Here is a 21,326-nt window from a genome sequence, read left to right on the forward strand (position 1 = left end):
CCAGCTGGCACATTATCACTGCTGGTAGAAAGTCAAGGATCTCTATTGGGAAAAGGTTAACAGAATGCATTGGATCCCCAGATACATGAGTGCCACTTACACACTATATGGTTTTTCAGCCCTGAAACAAAAAAAGGCGAACTAGAGATTCCACTGAATGTGCTTCATGACCACGCCGAACACTTCTTGGCATGTTCAGCAATGCACGTATTTTTGTAGATTAAAAACTAACAGGCCAATGGTGAGTACTCTAATTTGACAGTTGCATATTATTTCTCATGAAGCAGCAGTGACCTCTAGCGTTCAAATGACATCTCATTCCTAATACATATGCCTTCTTTTTCGAGATCATAAATTTCAGCTGTATGGATTGGCAGGTAATACGTCCTCAAAGGAAGAAACAAAACCTAACACGAGGATTAGTTTTTTAAAAAAGAATCAGGGAAAGCTTTAATCATGTCTAAACTCTCAAAGTAATCAACCACTTCTCTGTTGTATTGTAGCAGACCTTAAACAACTGGAAGTGCTTGGTTCTACAATTATTGTCAGCTACTGTTTCTCTTCTTTAAAAAAGTTCAAAATAATACAACACACACCCTGACATTGTTTCAGTTCCACCAAGAACATTTCAGTTCCAAAGGAAAAATGCTTTTTTTAGCATTTAGTACAAAGGTTAAGTAAGACATTTACAATAAACATGTGGCTGTCCTTCAACATCTTCTGTGAACTGACCTACTTTCCAAGTAGGTCAGTTAATATTTAATATTTATCGTTGCCAGATTTTGAATGCATGTGAAAATGGGTTCGTCTGCTTTTAAAAACTACTCTTTGCCTCACAGTGTGATGAAGTGATATAACCAAATAAGACTGCTCAGTTACAGCTTTAATTAAGCAGCCCATGGATTTCTTAAATGACAGAAACGGCGGTGCTGAAATTCTTTAAATTACTTGTCTGGCTAGGATCCTACTGGCAACCAAAGGAGAGTGAAGGGACAGTGGTCGTGTAACATGGGATCTCTCATAATGCAGACAAAGTAGCTGGCTTATGTATGTACAAGGAAGTTCTGGATACCCTCTTGCACACGCTTTGTAAAAAGAAAACCCGTGTGCAAGTGGTTTAACTGCAAAGGATCCTAACTAAAATACAAAGGATGGTTGCCTTCTTTCCTGGAACGTCCCTCTTTGGGTAAAAGTCAAGTCAAGTAAAACACAAAAAGAATCTTTCCTAAAAGTTTTGAACTCTTTCCCATCTATCACATTTCTGTTTCATTTTATGCACTGAGATATAAAAACAGTACCACAGGCTAAATCTTGAACAGACCCACTAAAATGTATGGCATGTTAGCTGAATTGACTTAGAACTGTAGAGCTGGAAGGGAATCCATGGGGTCAGTGAGTCCAGGCCCTATCAAGAAGGCAGTGAGAACTGAACTCGCCACCTAAACCACTGAGGTACCCAGCAGTTCATGGGGACTTCTCTAGTTGGGACAGCAAATGGATTCAGACTTATATCTTCACCTTGTTTTAATAAATAAAGAAAAGAGGGGCATTGATTTGGTGTAATAATGTTACATGACTAGGACAACTTAGATTAAATAAAAAGTATTAGCCACAACTACACTATGCTCAGAATTCAGCGGGGCTAACAATTACATTTAGCCCTTCATTAGATTTAGCCCTTTAGTGGCTTCAGAACCACTGAGAATTTGCTGTAAGTGATCCGAGATAATCCTTATCAACATTACCTCTCCATATCTAATTGCTCCGAGCAAACCCTGCCATCGGGAATTTTCTCCTCCAGTGTGCTGACTGCACATGTGACTGCATCTTCTACAACTGGATGCTTTGGAAAAAATTCCATGTATTCATGCACCCTCCCATTATTCATTTCCGTGCTTCGTTTGGGTGGCCTTGGTGGTGGGGGCGTATGTTCTGGCGGTGGATCCAAATCTTCTTTGGAGAGCTCTTTCCACTGATCCTTCAACACAAACAGAAACCTATTAACCTTCTCCAAAATGACAAACACAGAGATTTCTTGAAATCCAGGAGTTCAGAGGTTTACAAGACCATTATTAAGTCATCAGCGTTTCTGAGAAAATGTGAGTTGCAGTAGTTTGCTGAGGCTCCTTTTAACAATGTGGCAGGGCACACGGGAAGCAGCTGCATGGAACCCAACAGAGACACTTCTCATGCTGGAGCCTTTCTTGCAGCAAGGAGGAAGCAGGCAGTTAAATCGGCTGCTGTAACACCAGGGCAAGAGTTGATGTTTGTGAAGAATATTCTGCTGCTCCAGAACTGTAAAAAAAACCAAACAAACAGGAACGGCCTCTGGATCAGCTGATGGCCAGAATGCATGGCCTCCTGTATCTTGGTTTATGCTGATGTGTCTGCAGAAGAGGAACAGGCAACTTCCGCAGGGCTGGAGACCACTTTTCCAGTTGGCCAACTGCTTGGGAGTTATGCTCTTAAAAGGGTGTAAAGGTCAGAATGGAAGAAGTGAAGCTTGTTGGATTTTTCATATTTCTGTATCTTTATCTATAAAACGTTATATCTTTTAGAACATATATTTAAAAACATACACATATAGGAACATATAAGATATATCTGCATAACTGACAATTTGTTAATATTAAGAAATACAATGTTCCCTACATATCTGCTTAGACTTAAGCAATTATTTTAAAAGGATAATTGCAAATTAAGTATTTCAACAATTTAAAATTATTTAAAACCAGCTTTGAGAACCATGTACTCCATACTTGCTTAAACGCTATTGGCTGCTTAAACAACAAAGGCTGTTGAAATAACAAAGGCTGAAATTCTCATGTGTAGTTATGCCAGTGAAATGGTAATTGGTAGGGTGAACTGCCTTAGATTAAAAAGCCACTGTTGATATTATCTGTTGCATACCCACTTAGGAGACTCAGCTTGCAACAGATAACATCTCTGATGATTTCTTAACTTGAGATAATTCACCTCAAACAGTAATGCTTTAGTGTTATGCAGGTATTAATACACAAGGCCACTGACTACTTAAATGAAAAAGGAAGATAAATACTTAAGAACACAAATGGACTTGTAATTAAAGGCAATTAAAGTTTTTCTCCCTCAATCAATACTATGAGTAAATACTGGTCTTAACAAATTAAACAGTTGATGTAGTGGCTTGCCACCAAACTTTGGCAGAAAAACCAATATACTGATTTTTAAAAAAGAAAAAGAAAATGGATTGGAGTCACAAAGGAAGGCTTTGGGTGACCTTCACCCACTTTTGCTGCATAAGATGAATTTGCTGCATTTGATCATAATTGGATCCCCTTTAGCCCATGACTGCCGATAGGGATATTCTAGGAAAGATGGCTTGTCCAGAGTGTTTAGTTCTCAGGGCAACAGGTAACATACTTCATATAGGAACACTCACCTGTACAGATGAATCACCCATAATAAATTTTGCTCCCTCTATAACAGCCAAGTAAGAGAAACGAAGTTGGTCTGCAGTCTGTATAAGCCCCATCCGATATTTTCTCATTTCTAAAAGAACCTGCTTAATATCGACGGAAGAAGGATCTTGCCTTTTGTCCATCTGAAAAGAGAAAGATGACTATGCTGCAATTTTAATTCATTTTTTAAAAAAGTGTATTTGCTTGTTTAAACCCTGTATATACACATCTCCCCAAAGGAACTTCACAGTAGTGGGCAGAGTAATATCTTGTATGGTGTTAAAATATATATATATATAACATAAGAGAAGAAGTTGTAAGGAAACTAATATTAATGTAGATCAAGAGAACAAAAACAACTCCAAAGACCACAAGCCACAGACAGGCCACAATCCCACTGCTAATCTACTTTTGCATAAGGGAAACCATGCCAAACTTTTTATTAACAATCTGCTGGCTGCAATTCAGGGCACATGCCCAGGAACACAACCAGCACCTTAGATGGTTGCCCTTATGCAAGGATAAATTGGCAAGGGAATTGTACTCATGACACTAATTACAAAAGCAATTAATGGGAATGTAATAATGGGCAGGAAGCCAGATTTCAGCTGAATATCAGAAAAAAATCTTCCTAACCGTTAGAGCAGCATTACAACAGAAACAATTACCTTGAGTGAGCACTACAATTCAAGAGAAAATGAGACAGCTGCCAGTCAGATATAATTTGATTAGGAATCCTGGACGGAGCAGAGAGTTGAAGTCTATGGCCTTTTAGGCCCCTTCCAACTCCATTATTCTATGGTTCTATGTTGCAATTTCTCAGTTGTAGAACAAGGGCTTTATATATTATATAGGCATTATATATTGCCAGGGCCATATGCTCCAGCCTACCTTCTCCATTCCTGGTCTCCCCTGCCGATAGGGAAAGTGTGGGCAAAACCTCTGATCATGTTTAGATGATTATGCTTTAAAAACTCAACACAACTGGAAATCATCATAAAATGTGGTTTTCAGTTTCACAGAGCCCTAAAATGATGTTCATTTGAAGGCTTTTTCAAATGGAGATCGTGAGGCTGGAGCGGGCATCCCTGGCCCCCTCTACATGCTCACAAACATAATGGCCTAACTGAGTGGAGAATCTAATAACTTACAACAATGATTTAGATTTAGACTCAGATCAATTTTGACTTAGAACAATGGCCTACCGGCTGGAAAGACTTAATATAGATTTCAAACACAAATAAAGGAGATATGAAAGACTGTATAGTTGGGCCCCCTTAATGATTACCCCGTATAACGACGAATCCACTTCACGACGATGTTTTTGCGATTGCAATTGCAATCGCAAAACGATGTTTTAATGTTTTTTTTCGCTTTGCGATGATTGGTTCCCTGCTTCGGGAACCGATTCTTCTCATTACGACAATCAAAACAGCTGATCGTCAGGGTTTCAAAATGGCCACCAGCTGCTCAAAATGGCTCCCCGCTGTTTTTAGGAGCCATTTTTTGCAAGACGGGCACCCGAAAATGGCCGCCATATAGAGGATCTTCGCTGGACGAGCAGGTATTTCGCCCATTGGAACACATTAACTGGCTTTTAATGCGTTTCAATGGGTTTTTAAATTTCGTTTGACGACATTTTCGCTCTACAGCGATTTCGCTGAAACGAATTAATGTCATCAAGCGAGGCACCACTGTAGTAACTTTTTATTAGGTTGTCCCCTTAACCTCCCATGCATAGTAATACCCAAGAGTTTACAACAAAAACTGTTATCATACATAGTGATAAATGCTAGATGCAAGCAAAGCCCTAATAGGATGTTTTCAAGTTCTTAGAACTGATGAATTTGGATTTTAACAGTCATTTCCATCCTGTGGAGAAGATGTGAATAGGGTGGCCAGAGCTAACTCTGTAGAGGGTGTAAAGGTTTATGGTTGCGATAGTCCCATTAAGGCAACAAACCTCTTGAAACATTACCACATCCACAGACCCTTGCGACTTCCATAGAGTTGAGCCCTGTCTCCCCATTTTACCCTGTCTTCTCCCCACAGGACGAAAATGGCTGCTGGCATCTGAATTGATTAGTTGCAAGAATATGAAAACACCTGTTATGACTTGATTAGGTTGCTTGATTAAAGCCTCCAGACATGGCTGGGGGGAGGGAAGGAGATTCCTAGAGCTAATCTTTGGAAACAGTGGTTCCCAACCTTGGGTAACTGTAGCTTGAACTGAAATTAAGAGGAAGGAGGAAAGAATGGCTAGTTCCTTGGAGGCTTCTACCTATGGTAGAAAGAAACTCTGAAGAGACCCATGAGCTCTGGAAAGCAGCTCAAAAATCAGCGCAGTAATTCTGAAAAATTAAGGCCAGAAGTATAAAGAGGATAGAACTAATCATCTTCATAGTTCTACGGCCAATAACAAAAACACATTTATTGAAACAAGACAAAGCTAGGGTGGGGAAAGAGTGGGCGGCAGCTGCTGACTAACAGAAGACAGACTTCACTGAAAGTAAGGTTTGTTCTAAGTTTTGAAATGGAAATAAACTTCTAAAGTATGGGGTGGTCTATAGAACTCAATAGTTTTCTCAGAAGCATTTAACAATAATGATCGGCTCATTTCTTTCTGGTATTCCTAACACACCCACTCTCTTCTTTTTTGGAGATTCACAATATCCGTGGTACCCTATGACAGACTGCATCAGTATGGTTGGCTGGGTAGGTGAAACTGGGAAGACCTTGCTGTGGCCGACCCAGCCGAAATGCTAAAGCAGAACCCAGACAGGAAGGTTGGTCTCCCGACCAGTAAGGAGAGTGGAATCATGAACTCACATTGTAGATGGCAGTAGCAGGGCAGCAGTGCCTGCCTCTTGATTCTTCCCTTCTGCTGACAGACAGAACTGTGTGTTCCCACATAAACCTTCCTAGGGTCTGCTAAACTATTATGCTGATTCAAGTGTGTTAGTAGGCACTATATGAACAGCAAAGTTTCTACTGCCGCTCCAGCTAGGCTCTGCATGTGGGATACAAAGGAACACCATTCTGTCCTTTGCTTCGGACAGCAAAATGTCTCAGGCTCATAAGGTCAGCCCACTGTCCAAATGGTCACTCTATAAATGGCTTGGTCTAAATTTCCAAAAGACATTTGATTCTACTCAAGTGGAGCCCATGCTGCTACTGCATTAGACAAGACAGGAGGGCAATTATTTCTCCAAGCCGTTCGTACCAAGAGAAGACAAGTGTCAACCAAACAAAAAGTTCCAGATCTTCCAATTCCAGCACTGCAATGGACTACGATGGGCCCATGTTCCGGGCTCAGTGACCCTGACTCTCTCACTTTGAACAGGAAATTGAGGAACGAAGCAGGAGACTCGGGGACTCCGAAGTCAGGCCATGTCGTATAATGAAAGTGCAGAATTTCTCGAGTTTCATGTGTCTGTAAGATTTGAGAAAGAGAAGAAAACATGTTATTCTGAGTCTCTTGACAATCACAGTATACTGAGATTCTGGTTACTGTCCATAGCAGTAACAACTCAGAAAAAGCTCACATAATAAACTAGAGAACAAAAAGAAGCTACATTTGAACAGAGATTTACTGTGGGAAGTATTATGGCCATTTCCTTCTACAGGTTCAACGGTATGGGATTCCAAAGAATAGTTAAAACTTTATTGTGGGAACTTCATTTATAATATATAATATCCCAGGCAAAAAATATTACAGTGGGGTCTCGACTTACGAACGACCCGACTTGCGAACAATTCGAGTTACGAACCTGCCCTATAGGGAAAGTAAGGACTCGACATGCGAACTTCCCTCGAGTTACGAACAGGGGAAAAAGTCCCCCCTCCCTCCCCTTAGAGGCTTCTGGAGGGGGGAAAAGGGGTCAGAAACTTAAAAATAAATACTGTACTGTTAAATAAAGTCACTTACCAGGCCTTGGTAGCCCCCAAACCACAGGAAAAAGAGCAGGAAAGAGCTAAAAGCCGACACCCAGAAAGAGCCTGGCAGCCATTTTGTGGTTTTCCCCGCTCCTCTCCCCGCCTAACAGCTGATCGGCTGGCTCTGAGCAGGCTTCTGGAGGCTTGCTCAGCACCTAAAAAGCCTGCCTGAGTGCCTTTGTGCTGAAAAAATCAGCACAACATGCTTTAAAACATTATTTAAAATTGGCTTCATTTAAAAAAAAAAAGAGTTCTAAAGTGCTGCCTTTAGTGTTCCCTGCCTTCCCTGAACCTAAGGGGAAAAAAGAAAGAAAATATCCCCCTCTAGTGGCAGAAGGCAGAATAACAGCTTCCCATTAGTTTCTATGGACAGAAAAGAGCAGATACGTATTAAATGGTTTTCAATGCATTCCTATGGGAAATGCAGATTCGACTTAAGAACTTTTCGACTTGAGAACCACCTTCCAATACGGATTAAGTTCTTAAATCGAGACCCCACTGTATTTTCCGCACTTCTAAATAAAGTGATATGCAGAAGGAGTAGAAAACATTATAGGCACGCCTCACAGCTTAAAGAAAATGGCATGAAGAAGAACTGTTAAATGTTCTGATCATTAAGAACAATAAGGAGTGTTAAGACCTGCCAGGATTCATAAGGTGAGACTGAGAATTGAGATAAATTCCGGAAAAAAATCCGACCATGATTCTTCTTTAGGATCCAGGATATTTATGCCATAGTTTTACAGTTAGCACACTGAAGACCACTTTTTGATTTCATTCATTATATTTACATTTTCTTGTAATAGGCATATCTTTCCATTTTTTAGGCATACCTCTGGTCTTGAATACCACAACAGAAAAAATACCAAGTGCAAAAACTGTTTTTCAGCTTCTCAGAGTGGAAAGTCTTCAAAGAGTATAGCAAAAGTGAGAGAAGATGATGTAATAGTTTGCAGCCTTTCAAAGGGAGCTATACTTGGTGTTTTTTTTTGCACCTCAAATTGCTGCAATACTACATAAAGAATGACAAGATAAAAGGTTCTGTCTGCATCCGTTTACCTAGAGTTGAAATTGAAATTCTCTCAAAAAATCCAGGCAATTGGGGCTTTGGGGAGAATTTCACCCTTCTCCCTTCCTTGAATTCCTTCACTGGTCTGGAGGTTGGGGTCACACATTCCCTTCCCCCGCATCATCAGCCAAGGACCCACACACCACTCAGAGCACACTGCTCTTCTCCTCCTGTTCGACCAGAGGGAAAGGATGGAAAGAAACAGGTAAACGATGCCACTTGGAGGCCGATTCCATCCCATACTTACCGTGAGGTTTTCCAATTCTAACTGTCGCACGGTATAATAGGATTTTACTTCTTCCGATATCAAAGTTAATGTGAAGTTTGTATCCTCAAAGACCATCTCTTTCTCCTCCATTTGTGGCCAGTACTGTGCACACTTTATCTGGGGTGGGGTAGGGAAGCAAACACAAATCATTTAACAAAGGAAAACACAGAATTATCAGTCTTATTTACACTGCATTATTAGCATACATGTCACTTCAAGAGCTTCAGACGGGAAAGAACAAACAGCAACTCCTCTCTACCCTGCTTGCATGTAACTTAGGAAATGCTTACAACACAGATTCTGAAAAATGGAAAATAAGCCACAGTTTCCCCATAGACGTGAACTATATAACAGGAAACGTGAGGAACAGAGTAACTGGAACTCCTGAGAAGGCAGAATTTACCTTTAAAAGCTTTCTGAAGATGACAGAGGTTGCCTGGGAAATGATAGTGAACACACTTTACAAAAGGCGGCAAAGGAACACATTAGGTGCATGTATTGTGGAGGCAGAAAGTAGTTACGGGGTAGAGCACATACTTGATATATGGAAGATCTTGGGTTCAATATATCTCCACTGTGAAGGGTCTCATGTCAGGGTTGGGATTACTTCTTCCTGACACTTTCAGGAGCTGTCGACTACCGGTATAGACTGTAGTCCTCAAATACGTTCAGCTTCCGATATGTACGTGCACATGCGTGTGGGACAATCTCTAGTGATTGTTTTGGCTGTATTCTTCAGCTTCAGGAGGAATTGTACTGATTAGTCCTCACGCAACTGTCAGACTCAGTGAATGAAAGTAATTAAATAAAATTTTTAAAAAATCAGCAGTGTTAACTGGCATTAGGTATGGTAAGTGTTCTGTGAGGACGAAACATGTTAGCTAAAATAAAAACATGAGACATCGTGGACTAACGAGGCAAGTCAAATTTTTTGTTGTCGCTATGCGTTGCCAAGTCCAACTCATGGCAACCCCATGAATGAGCCATTTCCAAAATGTCCTGTCTTCAATAGCCTTGCTCAACTCTTGTAAACTCAGGCCTGTGGTTTCCTTTAGGGAGTAAATCCATTTCATATTTGGTCTTCTCTTTTCCTACTGCCTTCAACCATTCCTAGCAGAGAATCCTGCCTTCTGATGATGTGCCCAAAGTAGGACAGCCTCCGTTGCAACACTTTTGCCTCCAGAGATAGTTCAGGCTTGATTTGATCTAGGGCCCATTTATTTGTTGTTCTAGCAGCCCAGGATATTTGTGAGGCTCTCCTTCAAAAATTACCCTAACGATTTAGAGGATGCTATTTGGAGGCCAGAAGGTTACTTTCAGAAAGCTGGAACCCTTCCTTCTGGAGCTGCAATTGAGTTGTTTAGCTCACCTCATCTTCTCCTACCAAAATCTTAATCTCCTCCTCCAAAAGTCCTAGTTTTACGAGATCATTTGGATCACATGTGGGATAACTGAAAGGTTAGAATGATGTGTTCTTGTTGAAAATGAAATCTGAGCATTTCATGTACTTAAGCACTGAACTAATCATAGTAATTCTGTCAGTACGAATTTGCCAAGAAATTCAAGAGCTTCCTTATTAGACATGTTTACAGACAAGAAATCAGAAGAAGCTCATGGACTGGAAATGTGGAACCATGCTAAAGAATAATATAGAATTTATTATGCCTACACTTTTGACAACTAAGAATATGTGCTTGTTGAGAATGCTTTCAAAACTAGTTTCTCTTTAGGATCATAAACCAGCAACATTTGACAAAGGGAATGTTTATCTCTCACAAAGTTTTAGTGTTCCAGTTACAGTGTTATGGCCATATCTTTCTTTCTTTCTTTCTTTTTTTTTTTTGGCAACATTTGTCAAAGAAATCAACACTTTGGCTACTATTCATGAAGCATGGGATAGTCTTTTACAGAACTGAAACCAGTACACTTCATAAACAAAGGACCTCAGGAAATGGTCATCAATCCACAAAACATTTTATCCAGATTGTTGAAGCAACCAGACTATCGTAGGAGACACTCATATCTTCCTTCCTCTAATGCCTGAACAGTTATCACTCAGCTTGACATAGCAATGAATTATAATCTTTCTGGCATTTATTTTTAATTGCACCTTGCCAGAGAATTTGCTTCTTACATGTATTTGTACAAAACAGTTGACAAATAACATATCCCTCACAATGTTTCATAGGGAAGCAATAGCAGCCTGCCCCCACAGGATCTCAACAATTCCAAGCTTTGTTCCAACTTACTGGCAGTGGGGAAAAATCATGTGGGGGTGGATGGGAGAAGGAGGAATCGTTTGGCATGTAGTTATAAGACTTTTCCTCTTTTAATATTTGATTCCTTATTCATATTGCTGTGGAAGCCTCCATTCAGTGACAGAAAAGCTGCTGCAAGAGGTAGAGGGAATTCTGTTTCAGCCCCCACAACTAGAAGTGAGATTCACCTTCTACTAAAGGACAAGTGACGTGAGATATTTAAGAACTTAGATTATGTCATTTATGTGTTCAACTTTGGTATGAAAAGCAAGGGCATGCAAGACTGACAACACAGGAAACGTAACAGAAGAGAGCTCACACCATATTGGTTTACAGTCCAATGAGACTCTTAGTAAAAATGACAGACGTTCATACAGACATGAATGCATGCTCAGCTATTTTCCTCCATTCTTTCAATGTTTTTTTAAAATGTGCTGTTGAGTCTGTTCATGAGCATTTTATGTTTGTCACCTTACTATTTGCAAACGCCTCTGAGAATTTCTAATGACATCAATTGGAAATACGATTATAGCTTTCACTATAAATTTGTAGAATTTTTTTTTTTTAAACCAGAGCTTACTTCTGAAAAGGAACAGGCATTCGGAGAAAACACAATGAGCCTAATTCTGGACGAAACTGCACAAAACAGTGGGGCCAATGTCTACCCTCTTCCTAAGGAAAATACGTAGGTTGAAAAATCAATTTAAAATCGGGTGTATTTTGAATCTACAAACCAGATCCAGTTTAATCACTACAGATAAAAATAAATACCTCATATATACTGTATGTTTTAGCTGTTTAACAAATTCACCGATGGTGTCTGAAATCTGCCGTATGGTTTCAAGAACATGAATATGAGGAAACTATGGCCATTAAGGGATTATAAGAGGAGGAATATGAAGGAAAATTATAAAGAAGTATTATTAACAATGCAAGGCATACAAGAAATGGCTTTCAAATAATCTTTTTAAAAGGAGCACCTTCTACATGGACTAATCAGCAAAGGATCTCCTCCATGCCTCCAACAAAACTCAAGTACACTATATAGACAACTTTGAGTCACACTGCTAAGTCAGGCTCTCTCAAGACATTCAGGAAAATCTGTTGGGCATCTGTTGCCCTGTAAACTTAAGAGTAAAACTCAGAACACAGATGTGTTTTTCTGGCTGCAGAGTACAACAGGAGGAAAAGAAGATTTTTTAAAAATGGAAAACTATATCTGGGAACATAAGAAGCTTGCTTACACAGTGAGGCCAGTGCTCAATCTTAACTTGGTATCATTTACTACAATCTTTCACAATCACTGGGACTCCTGGCGTTCTTTGGCTTCCAGAAGCCCCAGCTAGCAGGGCTAATGAGCAGGGATTCTTGGAACTTCATTTCTTGAAGTTCTAGGAACTAAAGTTCCAAGTAAAACATACGGAGGTTGAGAATGACCAGTCTAATACACTTTCTAGCAGTGTTTCAGACATTCCAGGAACTAGAACTGGGGTGTTTTTGATATGTTCTATCCTGACCCTCTCCCCTTTTTCTCTGAAAAGCTTGTCCACCATTACTGATGCTCTGATTAAAGGACTCCTGCGAAACCTCTAAGTATCTCCACAACTTCTTGGAATTACAGATTTTTTTAAAAAAACTAAATGGTAGGTCAGATCCTGGCTTCCATGCTGAAGCACCGAAGAACATTCCTAGCTATGACATTCCCTTTCACCACAATGTGTGTTTGAGCTCAATTGATGCAAACATTAAAATACATTTTTCAGAAGCAGCTGCAAAAAGATGAGTAGCCACACATGTCCCATCTGTTCCTTTTTGGATTCTAGTCGTTAATATATAGGCAATCATCACAAGAAATCAGGAAAAGTCTAGTGCCAGTTTGTAACATTCTGTTTATACTACTTGCTTCCAGGCCTCAAAGGAAAAGCCAAGACATTTCAAATGATCATAAAAAGTACAAACAATGTTGCCTGGCTGTGGAAATGAACTGGAGAAAATACCTTTACTTTGAAATAAACTATACTTAAAAAAAAAAAAACTATGAATGCATGCACGACACAGCATGCATTTAATCTTCACTCTACTCATCCCACACCTACCAATATTCTTTTTTAAAATGTAAAAGAATTTTAATTTACATGAACACCAGTTGTTGTTATTTTTTAAATCTTGATGTTTCCTTCCAATATTTTCACACCTTTTCAAGTAGCCCAACAAAATCAGACACTAGGGGTGTTAAAATATATGAAGTAACTTAGTTTACCTCAGCAGTCGTTTCTTCATAAATGTATTAAGAGTTAGAAAGAAGTTAGGGGCTAAATGAATGCATACATATGTTCGGCCCTCACTATACCCAATGTTGAGAAGACACAGATGCTAAGTAAATCGTTTCCTTGCATAGGGTCATACTGCAATTCAGTTCCACCTTTCACCCATAAAAGGTGATCCCAAGGAGGCTCACAATAATTAGAATACAAGTAAGATTAAAACCACAATAAGTTAGTCAATTTGGGGGGAGGATCAATATACAATGGTATAAATAATAATTATCTAAAAACGGTAAAAGAATCTGTAAAAACACATTTAAGAGAATAACCAAGGTTGCAGGGAGAACCTAGCTTTAATGTCCACTATATTTATTAAGATCCTCTTTATAAAAAGGAATGTCTTTACTTGTTACTAAAAAGACAAGAGGAAGGCTGCTGATCTAGTCTCCCAAGGGGGAACATTCCAGAACCCTGGGAGCAGTTACAGGAAAGGCCCTCCTCTTGTTTTTCCACCAAACATGACTGTGAGGGCAATGAAAAAAGAACCTCCCCAGAAGATTTTAGGAGCCAAGAAAGCTCATACCTTCTAAATCGGGAAGATTCCACAATATTTCCGTTTTCCTTCATCGACACCTTTTGTCCTTTGTGCCTACAAACTGGACAATTCTCTAGAGAGATGGTTGTCTAGCAACATTTTTTCACCAGATGTCAAACATTGGTATGCATCGTATGTCCATGTCCACAAAACAAACAAAGGTTCTCAAAAAGATTTTTATTACTTACTGATCCCTTTTCCATCACTCTGTTAAGCATGACAACACCACGGCTTTTCTGTTCCCAAATCATCTCCCAAAAGTGACCACATGTATTTGGCAGAGGGCCCTGCAATGACACAAAACCTTCAAAAGGAAGCTATATTTGTGGGGTATAAGTTCCGAGTATTGTAGCCAGGCTACATTTATCTTGCAGCTACATTTATCTCAGCATAGGCAGTGGGTTCAGTTTGGGATAGATAAATATGTTGCTTTAAGCCATTTTGCATTATTCTGAAATAGCTCAGTATGTGCATGGGCATTTTTTAAAGAAAGTTTTCAGAACAAACATCTGGCAAGATCAAGGTTTCTTATCTGTCTCTGCTCCAAAATCACTTTAAGAAAGTTTGTTAAACAAAACAAACAAAAACAAAAATAACAAAAACAAAAACAACAACAACAAAGGCAAGTGGGCTATTCTTGTGAGATGTATTTAGATGTCTCTCCTATCAACATATTTGATTCACTGAAACGCGGTGGGGAGGAATAGAAGCTAACTGCTAGGAAGTTCTTTCATCTTTAACATTTTATGAAGAGCTTGGGCACAGCACTGATAAAAGGAGATCAAAAAGAGTATACTATTCCTGCTGAATGTTTACCCTAACAATGTAAAAAGTATCCTCTCTTTTAGGTCAAAGTTTCTCTCTTTCCCACCAGTTATGTAACAGATCAGTCCACACTGTCTAAATCAGAGTTTCCCAACTATGCGTAACCCAGATGTTCTTGGACTGCAATTCCCAAAAGCCTTTACCGCGAGGTGCACTGGCTAGAGTTTCTTGGAATTTCAGTCCAGGAATATCTACCTGGGTTGCCCAAGGTTGGGAACCACTGGTTTAGAAGCATTAAAACTTCTAAAAAGTTATTTGGGATTTAAGCTGGAAAGGAAACACTTTCTAAAGATGAGAGTTTACCACCACAAGGATTGGAAGTGCAGTGATCTGCCTGTGGAAAAAAAGGGCAACGTATCTTGAGTGGCTGCAGGTCAGTTTCACTCCTCCACCATCAGGACTTAATAAAATGTATGTTGAGAATTGGAATTGCCAGATCTATCCGTGTTCAGGAGAACAGATACAAAACAGTGTTTTATTCAACCTCTGATTGGCTTATCATGGACAGGTGACTCTCAAATTCATAAAGTTTCTATGGAGGTTATCAAACAACTTTCTACTGATCACACTATATTAAATTCCCATTTTTGGAAATTTTCACCTTCTCTCAAGGGTAGGCAAAGCGGAGTCCTCCAGCAAGGACTGGCAGACTGCACTTTTGCTCAGCCCTGTTTACACTGACCTTACTTCACTTATATTCCCAACCCATGGCCACTTTCCTTACTGTCTTACTCTTATTCCATGTTGTCTCAGGATTCTGACTGGACAGATGCCGCTGAATTGATTCCTCATCTGAGCTCAACAGTGACCCTTCTGTTCTACTGCAAAACCTTTCAATCACTGCATTACATTTGGAACAGCGTTTCACAGTACCATTTTCAAAAAGAACTCAGATTGCATTTTGTTTTGTTGAATAGCTGATGTAGTAAAAATTATGACCTAAAATGTTCATGATGCAGAAATACCTTGTGAGCGTGCCCTATGGGGTAAGATCATAGTTTGGGATGCATGCATATTGGGGCTGAAAAAGTGCATCTCTTGAGATGTAATTATCACACCTTAGTTCGACTATATATTAATTCCCTCTATGACAGTGATGGCGAACCTATGGCATGTGTGCCACAGCTGGCATGCAGAGGCCTGTCCATGGGCACGCGAGCCATACGTTGCCCAATCACTACCCTGCAGCCGAACCTCAGGATCGTAAGCCACGTTTCCCTGGTAGCTTCCTTGGTTGTGGCACTTGTAAATCAGGCACTTGCAAATCAGTTCTTTTGAAGATCGGAGATAAAGCTGCCTTATTGTCTACTGCTTTAGAAGAGACCACCGCAGTTAATCCAGCTTGTGAATTGCTACTTCCCCTGGAAGCAGGAGGGAAGGCTCCAATTAAGGAGGGAAGGAATGCACGAGAGAAGGAGATGGGGTGGATTCATCAAGCTTGTTTAGATGTAATGAGAGGAAACAGGGTCATAGTAAGCTGAAGCAAATGATTGCAGAAAATTTAGGAAGTGTGTGTGTGTGTGTGTGCACGTGAGAGACTGACTTTCATAAAACCATGAAAAAAGGAACCTTCCAAAGTGTGCATGTGTGAGTGAGACTGACTCTTTCATAAAACCATGAAAAAAAGGAACCTTCAAAAGTGTGTATGTGAGAGAGACTCTTTCAGAAAACCATGAAAAAAGGAACCTCCCAAAGTTTTCTTTGACTGCAATACCAAACAAAAGTTCTTACAAACTGTGGCTTTCTTCATTGAGTTAATCCATCTCATATGCAATCTTCCTCTTTTCCTACTGCATTGCACTTTGTCCTGCACTGCTGCCTCTTCCAGTGAGTTTGTCTTCTCATGATGCCACTGTAGTACAATACCCTTCGTTTGGTTATTTTAGCTTCCAGTGAGAGTCCACACTTAATTTGCTTTATTTATCTTTCTGATAAGTCATGATATCTGTAAAGCTCTTTTCTAACACTACATTTCAAATAAGTAAAATATGTGTATACACTTTATGTAGTGCATAAAATGTGGGCAAACACTTTAAAAGTCTGCACTCCTATATATAGCTGCTTTTCTGAGGGTGGCTTACTTTGGAGGAAACAAGTCCAGGATTTTAATGTACTTAATAAGCTTTAATTAGAGGTCGTGCTGGATAAACGCATTAGCAAAGCAGCTACCATATTCTCTAGACTCACAAAGAGAGCATGGCTTAATAAGAACCTGATAGCATATACCAAGATCCAGGTCTACAGAGCCTGTGTCATGAGTACACTCCTGTACTGCAGTAAGTCTTGGACCCTTTGTGCACGGCAGGAGAGGAAGCTGAACACGTTCCATATGCATTGTCTCTGACGCATTTTTGGTATCACCTGGCAGGACAAAGTTCCAAATAGAGTAGTCCTAGAACGAGCTGGAATTTTTAGCATGTATACATTAATGAAACAGTGACGTCTACGTTGGCTTGGGCATGTGGTAAGAATGGCTGATGGTGAGATTTCAAAATTTCTCCTGTATGGAGAATTAGTACAGGGAAAGCACCCCAGAGGGAGACCACAGCTGTGATACAAGGGTATCTGCAAGTGGGATCTTGAAGGCATTAGGAATGGACCTCAACTGATGGGAAACCTTGACATCTAAGTGTTCGGCTTGGAGGCAGGCGGTGCATCATGGCCTCTCCCAATTTGAAGAGATACTTGTCCAGAGGCCGAGGCAAAGAGGCAGTCCTGAAACCAGCAAAATCAGGGAGCTGGACAGGGGACAGATTATATTTATCTTCAGTGTGGAAGGGATTGTCACTCTCGAATTGGCCTTCTCAACCACACTAGATGCTGTTCCAAGACCTCTCTCTATTCAGAGCACGTGACCATAGTCTCTGGGAGAGAAATATCTACAATGCTAGATTTTGGAAATGTGGAAAGGGAGCTATTGGAATTTCAAGAAAATTCTATCTGGAAAAATAAATTCTATGACCTGCGTGCATCACTGGAGAAGACAGAGTGCAAAGGGATGACAAAGGACAGCACAGTTGGTAGTTCTGAAAATGAAATCCTTAAAGTGTGGAATTCTTTGCAAAATAATTTCAAGTCAATGAAAGCACTTGGGATTGCTCTTCTTACTTTGTTTGGGTCATTTTATGCTTCTGAGCAGCTGTTTTCAGCTTTGAATTATATCAGATCTGATACCAGAAACAGACTGACAGATGACCTGAGTGCTGCATCTGTTGCTCTCATATTAACGGCATATGAGCCCAGGTTTGACAATTATCAGCATGCATACAACATCAAAAATCACATTAATTGTGCAAAAGCATGCCAAATTCAAACTTTTACCTAATGCAGTTTGTAATCCAAGACGCTAGTTTATGATTTGTTTAAAGTGTGTTAAGCAAGTTTAGTTTTCTTGTTTATCTTGCTCATACTAATACAGGTTGACTTTTATTTTTACTAATCCAACAGGGAAAAGACTGTTGGATTAGTAAAAGTAGAAGCAGGGAAAAGACCTGGAGTAAAGCTTGCCCCATACTATTTCAGTCTGGCACATAATCATATTACAACTTGAGTATCTCTTATCCAAAAATACATATACAGAATTATTTTAAAAGTTTGTATAAATTACCTGGCTTCAGGCCACGTGTACAATGTATTTCTTTAATAATTTTTTCCATTTACTAGAGTTGATGGGTTTTTTCAATAAAAAAGTGTTTGTACCATTGAAAGCTCTGTTACTGTGTATTTATTTTAAGAGAAAAGATGTTGATTAGTTCAGACAACTGTATGAGTTGTTTTTTCTAAACCAAAACCCTAGTATTCAGGTTTAATTGCAGTGTTGGCACTTTGAAAGAAATAATTTGATTTTCTGTTGTCGTTTGGGCACTCCGGCTCAAAAAGGTTCACCATCACTGCTCTATGACATGAGAATGACCAAATATTTTCCTGTCGCGCACCCCCAGTGACTCCTATGTTTTGCTTCTCACACAAGTTCACATTTGGGCATGACTTGTTCTTTTTCCCTTTTTTCGCTGCCACCAGAGGGTGTTATCCTCACTAAATCAATTATGAGTCTCACACTCTTGCTGCCAAATAAAGGAGAACCCCAGTGCTCCTGTCATAGGCTCCTGCACTGGAGCTCTAAAATGACTGACAGGAGTGTTCTGAGGTAATTTTTTTTCCCATTTACTAGAGTTGATGGGTTTTTTTCCAATAAAAAAGTGTTTGTACCATTGAAAGCTCTGTTATTGTGTATTTATTTTAAGAGAAAAGTAGGCACTCCGGCTCAAAAAAGTTCGCCATCACTGCTCTATGACATGAGAATGACCAAATATTTTCCCTACTGGCATTTTTTAGTTTTCATAACATTTGAAGCTACAAATCACTCTCTAACGTGGGCAAGGGGTTTTTGCTCAAGTCAGTATTAATCATTTCTGGAAACTTCTCACATGGGACCAAGTGAAAAAACACAGAAACAAAAATAGATCTCACTGTTGCTCATACTAGATGTTTAGGCCTAAACCAGTGGTCCCCAACCTTGGGCCTCCAGATGTTCTTGGACTTCAGCTCCCAGGAACCCTGGCCAGCAGTGGTGGTAGTGAAGACTTCTGGGAGTTGTAGTCCAAGAACATCTGGAGGCCCAAGGTTGGGGACCACTGGCCTAAACAAATCAAAGGGCACATAAGTAACTTACAAGTACTAAAAAGATAGAAGATCCCACCAAAAGGAATGGCTTCAGGAAGCAAAAGCTAATCATATCATGAATTATTAACAAGAACGGTGGGGTAAAAAGTTTCCTGTACTGCAGTTTTGGGAAGTAATTTATTTAATTGTTCAACAGAACAAAAAAGTACATACTGAGAGGAATTAAGTAGATGCTCGTGGAAAACTGTCCATATCTCCCCTAGGGGAGATCCATTTCTGAGAGCCACTGAGAAAGTATCAGAATTTCATCTTTTTTACATACCTGACCAATTATTAGCTATCAGGAAGGAGGTCACAACTGTTCACTTCTAAGTTACTTAGACCACAAAAGCATGGAATAGTCTGTAGTGAAAAATGAAGAAAAGCAACCCTCTAATGCTAGTGCTCGTGAGTGGAGCTACGTAAGCATGGAGGATTTTAGAATGCAGAAATCACAACTATAGGTTACAATTCTAGGTATACGAATGACAAAAGGAAACATCCTCTGCGTATATACATTTCAATCTTACTCAATCTAACAAAGCTATAGACTAACAGAATTTTTAAAATTTCTTTTCACAGGCTCCTTCAGTCTCTTGAATTCACATTTCATTTCTGAAAGTACCTCAGAACCCAGTAGATCACTGGTGAGCTCTCTTTCCTAGGTGGGTCCCTCACTATTTGGCTGATTTCTCCTAGTTCCCATATTCTTTTCCTTCATTCAGTAAAACTTTACAACAATGAAAAAAATGCATACAATGGGAAATGAAAGTATTTCACCTGTTTTCCCAGTCTATACACATACTACAGAAGAAAGTAGCCACATAGACATTTTCAAAAGAGAAGAGAAACACTATTAAACTGACTCTGTCCTCCAAAGTACGTTACCTGTGTGAGGATGTAGCTCCTGTTCGCCTCTTCCATTTTAATCAAACTAGCGTTGATATAATCATTATCCCCTTGCTGAAGCTTAATTCGACTATGGTCAACTGTAGAATGAACAGAAGGGAAAAACACAGGTGGCTGAACACTCATACACTATTCTATGTTTAACAATTTATGCGAGAACAGGAGCAGGTATCTTCTCATTTCCAGATAGTGAAACACGAACAACATCCATCATATGTGATTTTCAATAATTCTTGGGGAAAAAGGAAAGGGGAAGGAGAAGACATGTTTAAGAAAGTGTGATATTAACAAGACATGTTTGGATCATACTTTCATGATTGTTCTATACAATTAGAAACAGATCTACAGATGTTCTATTAATATTTTATAGGCATCTTAAAAAGTCACTGCTTACTATCAGAATAAAACAGACTCTCAACCATTGAAAATCTTACTGTTTCCACTTGCTTTGTTATATATCTTTTGTCGATGACTGCATCTTCTAACTCATCTATTACCAGTATCCAAGTACTCTGAGAGTTTTTGTTGTTTAGTTGTTAAGTTGTGTCCGACTCTTTGTGACCCCATGGACCAGAGCAGGCTCTCCTGTCTTCCACTGCCTCCCGGAGTTGGGTCAAATTAATGTTAGTAGTTTTGATGACACTGTCCAACCATCTCGTCATATGTCGTCCCCGTCTCCTCTTGCCTTCACATTTTCCCAGCATCAGGGTCTTTTCCAGGGAGTCTTCTCTTCTCATGAGATGGCCAAAGTATTGGAGCCTCAGCTTCAGGATCTGCCCTTCCAGTGAGCACTCAGGGTTGATTTCAAAACTGTCAGGTTTGTTCTCTTTGCAGTCCAGGGGACTCTCAAGAGTCTCCTCCAGCACCACAATTCAAAAGCATCAATTATTTGGCGGTCAGCCTTCTTTATGGTCCAGCTCTCACTTCCATACATCGCTACTGGAAAAACCATAGCTTTGACTATGCGGACTTTTGTCGGCAAGGTGATGTCTCTGCTTTTTAAGATGCTGTCTAGGTTTGTCATCGCTTTCCTTCCAAGAAGCAGGCGTCTTTTAATTTCAGGGCTGCTGTCACCAGTGATCATGGAGCCCAAGAAGGTA

The 21,326-nt window shown here is 39.8% G+C and overlaps 1 protein-coding gene across 2 annotated transcripts in view; it reads right to left on the bottom strand.

Moving 5' to 3' along the window:
* Window positions 1-21,326, bottom strand: part of PTPN1 (protein tyrosine phosphatase non-receptor type 1) — a 78,814-nt gene that overhangs the window by 4,278 nt on the left and 53,210 nt on the right. The window contains exons 3-8 of one of the 2 annotated variants that reach the window (XM_020779500.3): window positions 20,206-20,306; window positions 14,019-14,117; window positions 8,693-8,830; window positions 6,664-6,873; window positions 3,422-3,583; window positions 1,746-1,978 (exon numbers count right to left, since the gene is read on the bottom strand). In XM_020779500.3, the coding sequence (XP_020635159.3) occupies window positions 1,746-1,978; window positions 3,422-3,583; window positions 6,664-6,873; window positions 8,693-8,830; window positions 14,019-14,117; window positions 20,206-20,306 (943 nt within the window). The remainder of the gene's footprint in view (window positions 1-1,745; window positions 1,979-3,421; window positions 3,584-6,663; window positions 6,874-8,692; window positions 8,831-14,018; window positions 14,118-20,205; window positions 20,307-21,326) is intronic. The other variant, XM_072996855.2, reaches the window with a different exon arrangement.

Source organism: Pogona vitticeps, chromosome 4 (assembly GCF_051106095.1).
Source record: "Pogona vitticeps strain Pit_001003342236 chromosome 4, PviZW2.1, whole genome shotgun sequence".
NCBI classification, from domain to species: Eukaryota; Metazoa; Chordata; class Lepidosauria; order Squamata; family Agamidae; genus Pogona; species Pogona vitticeps.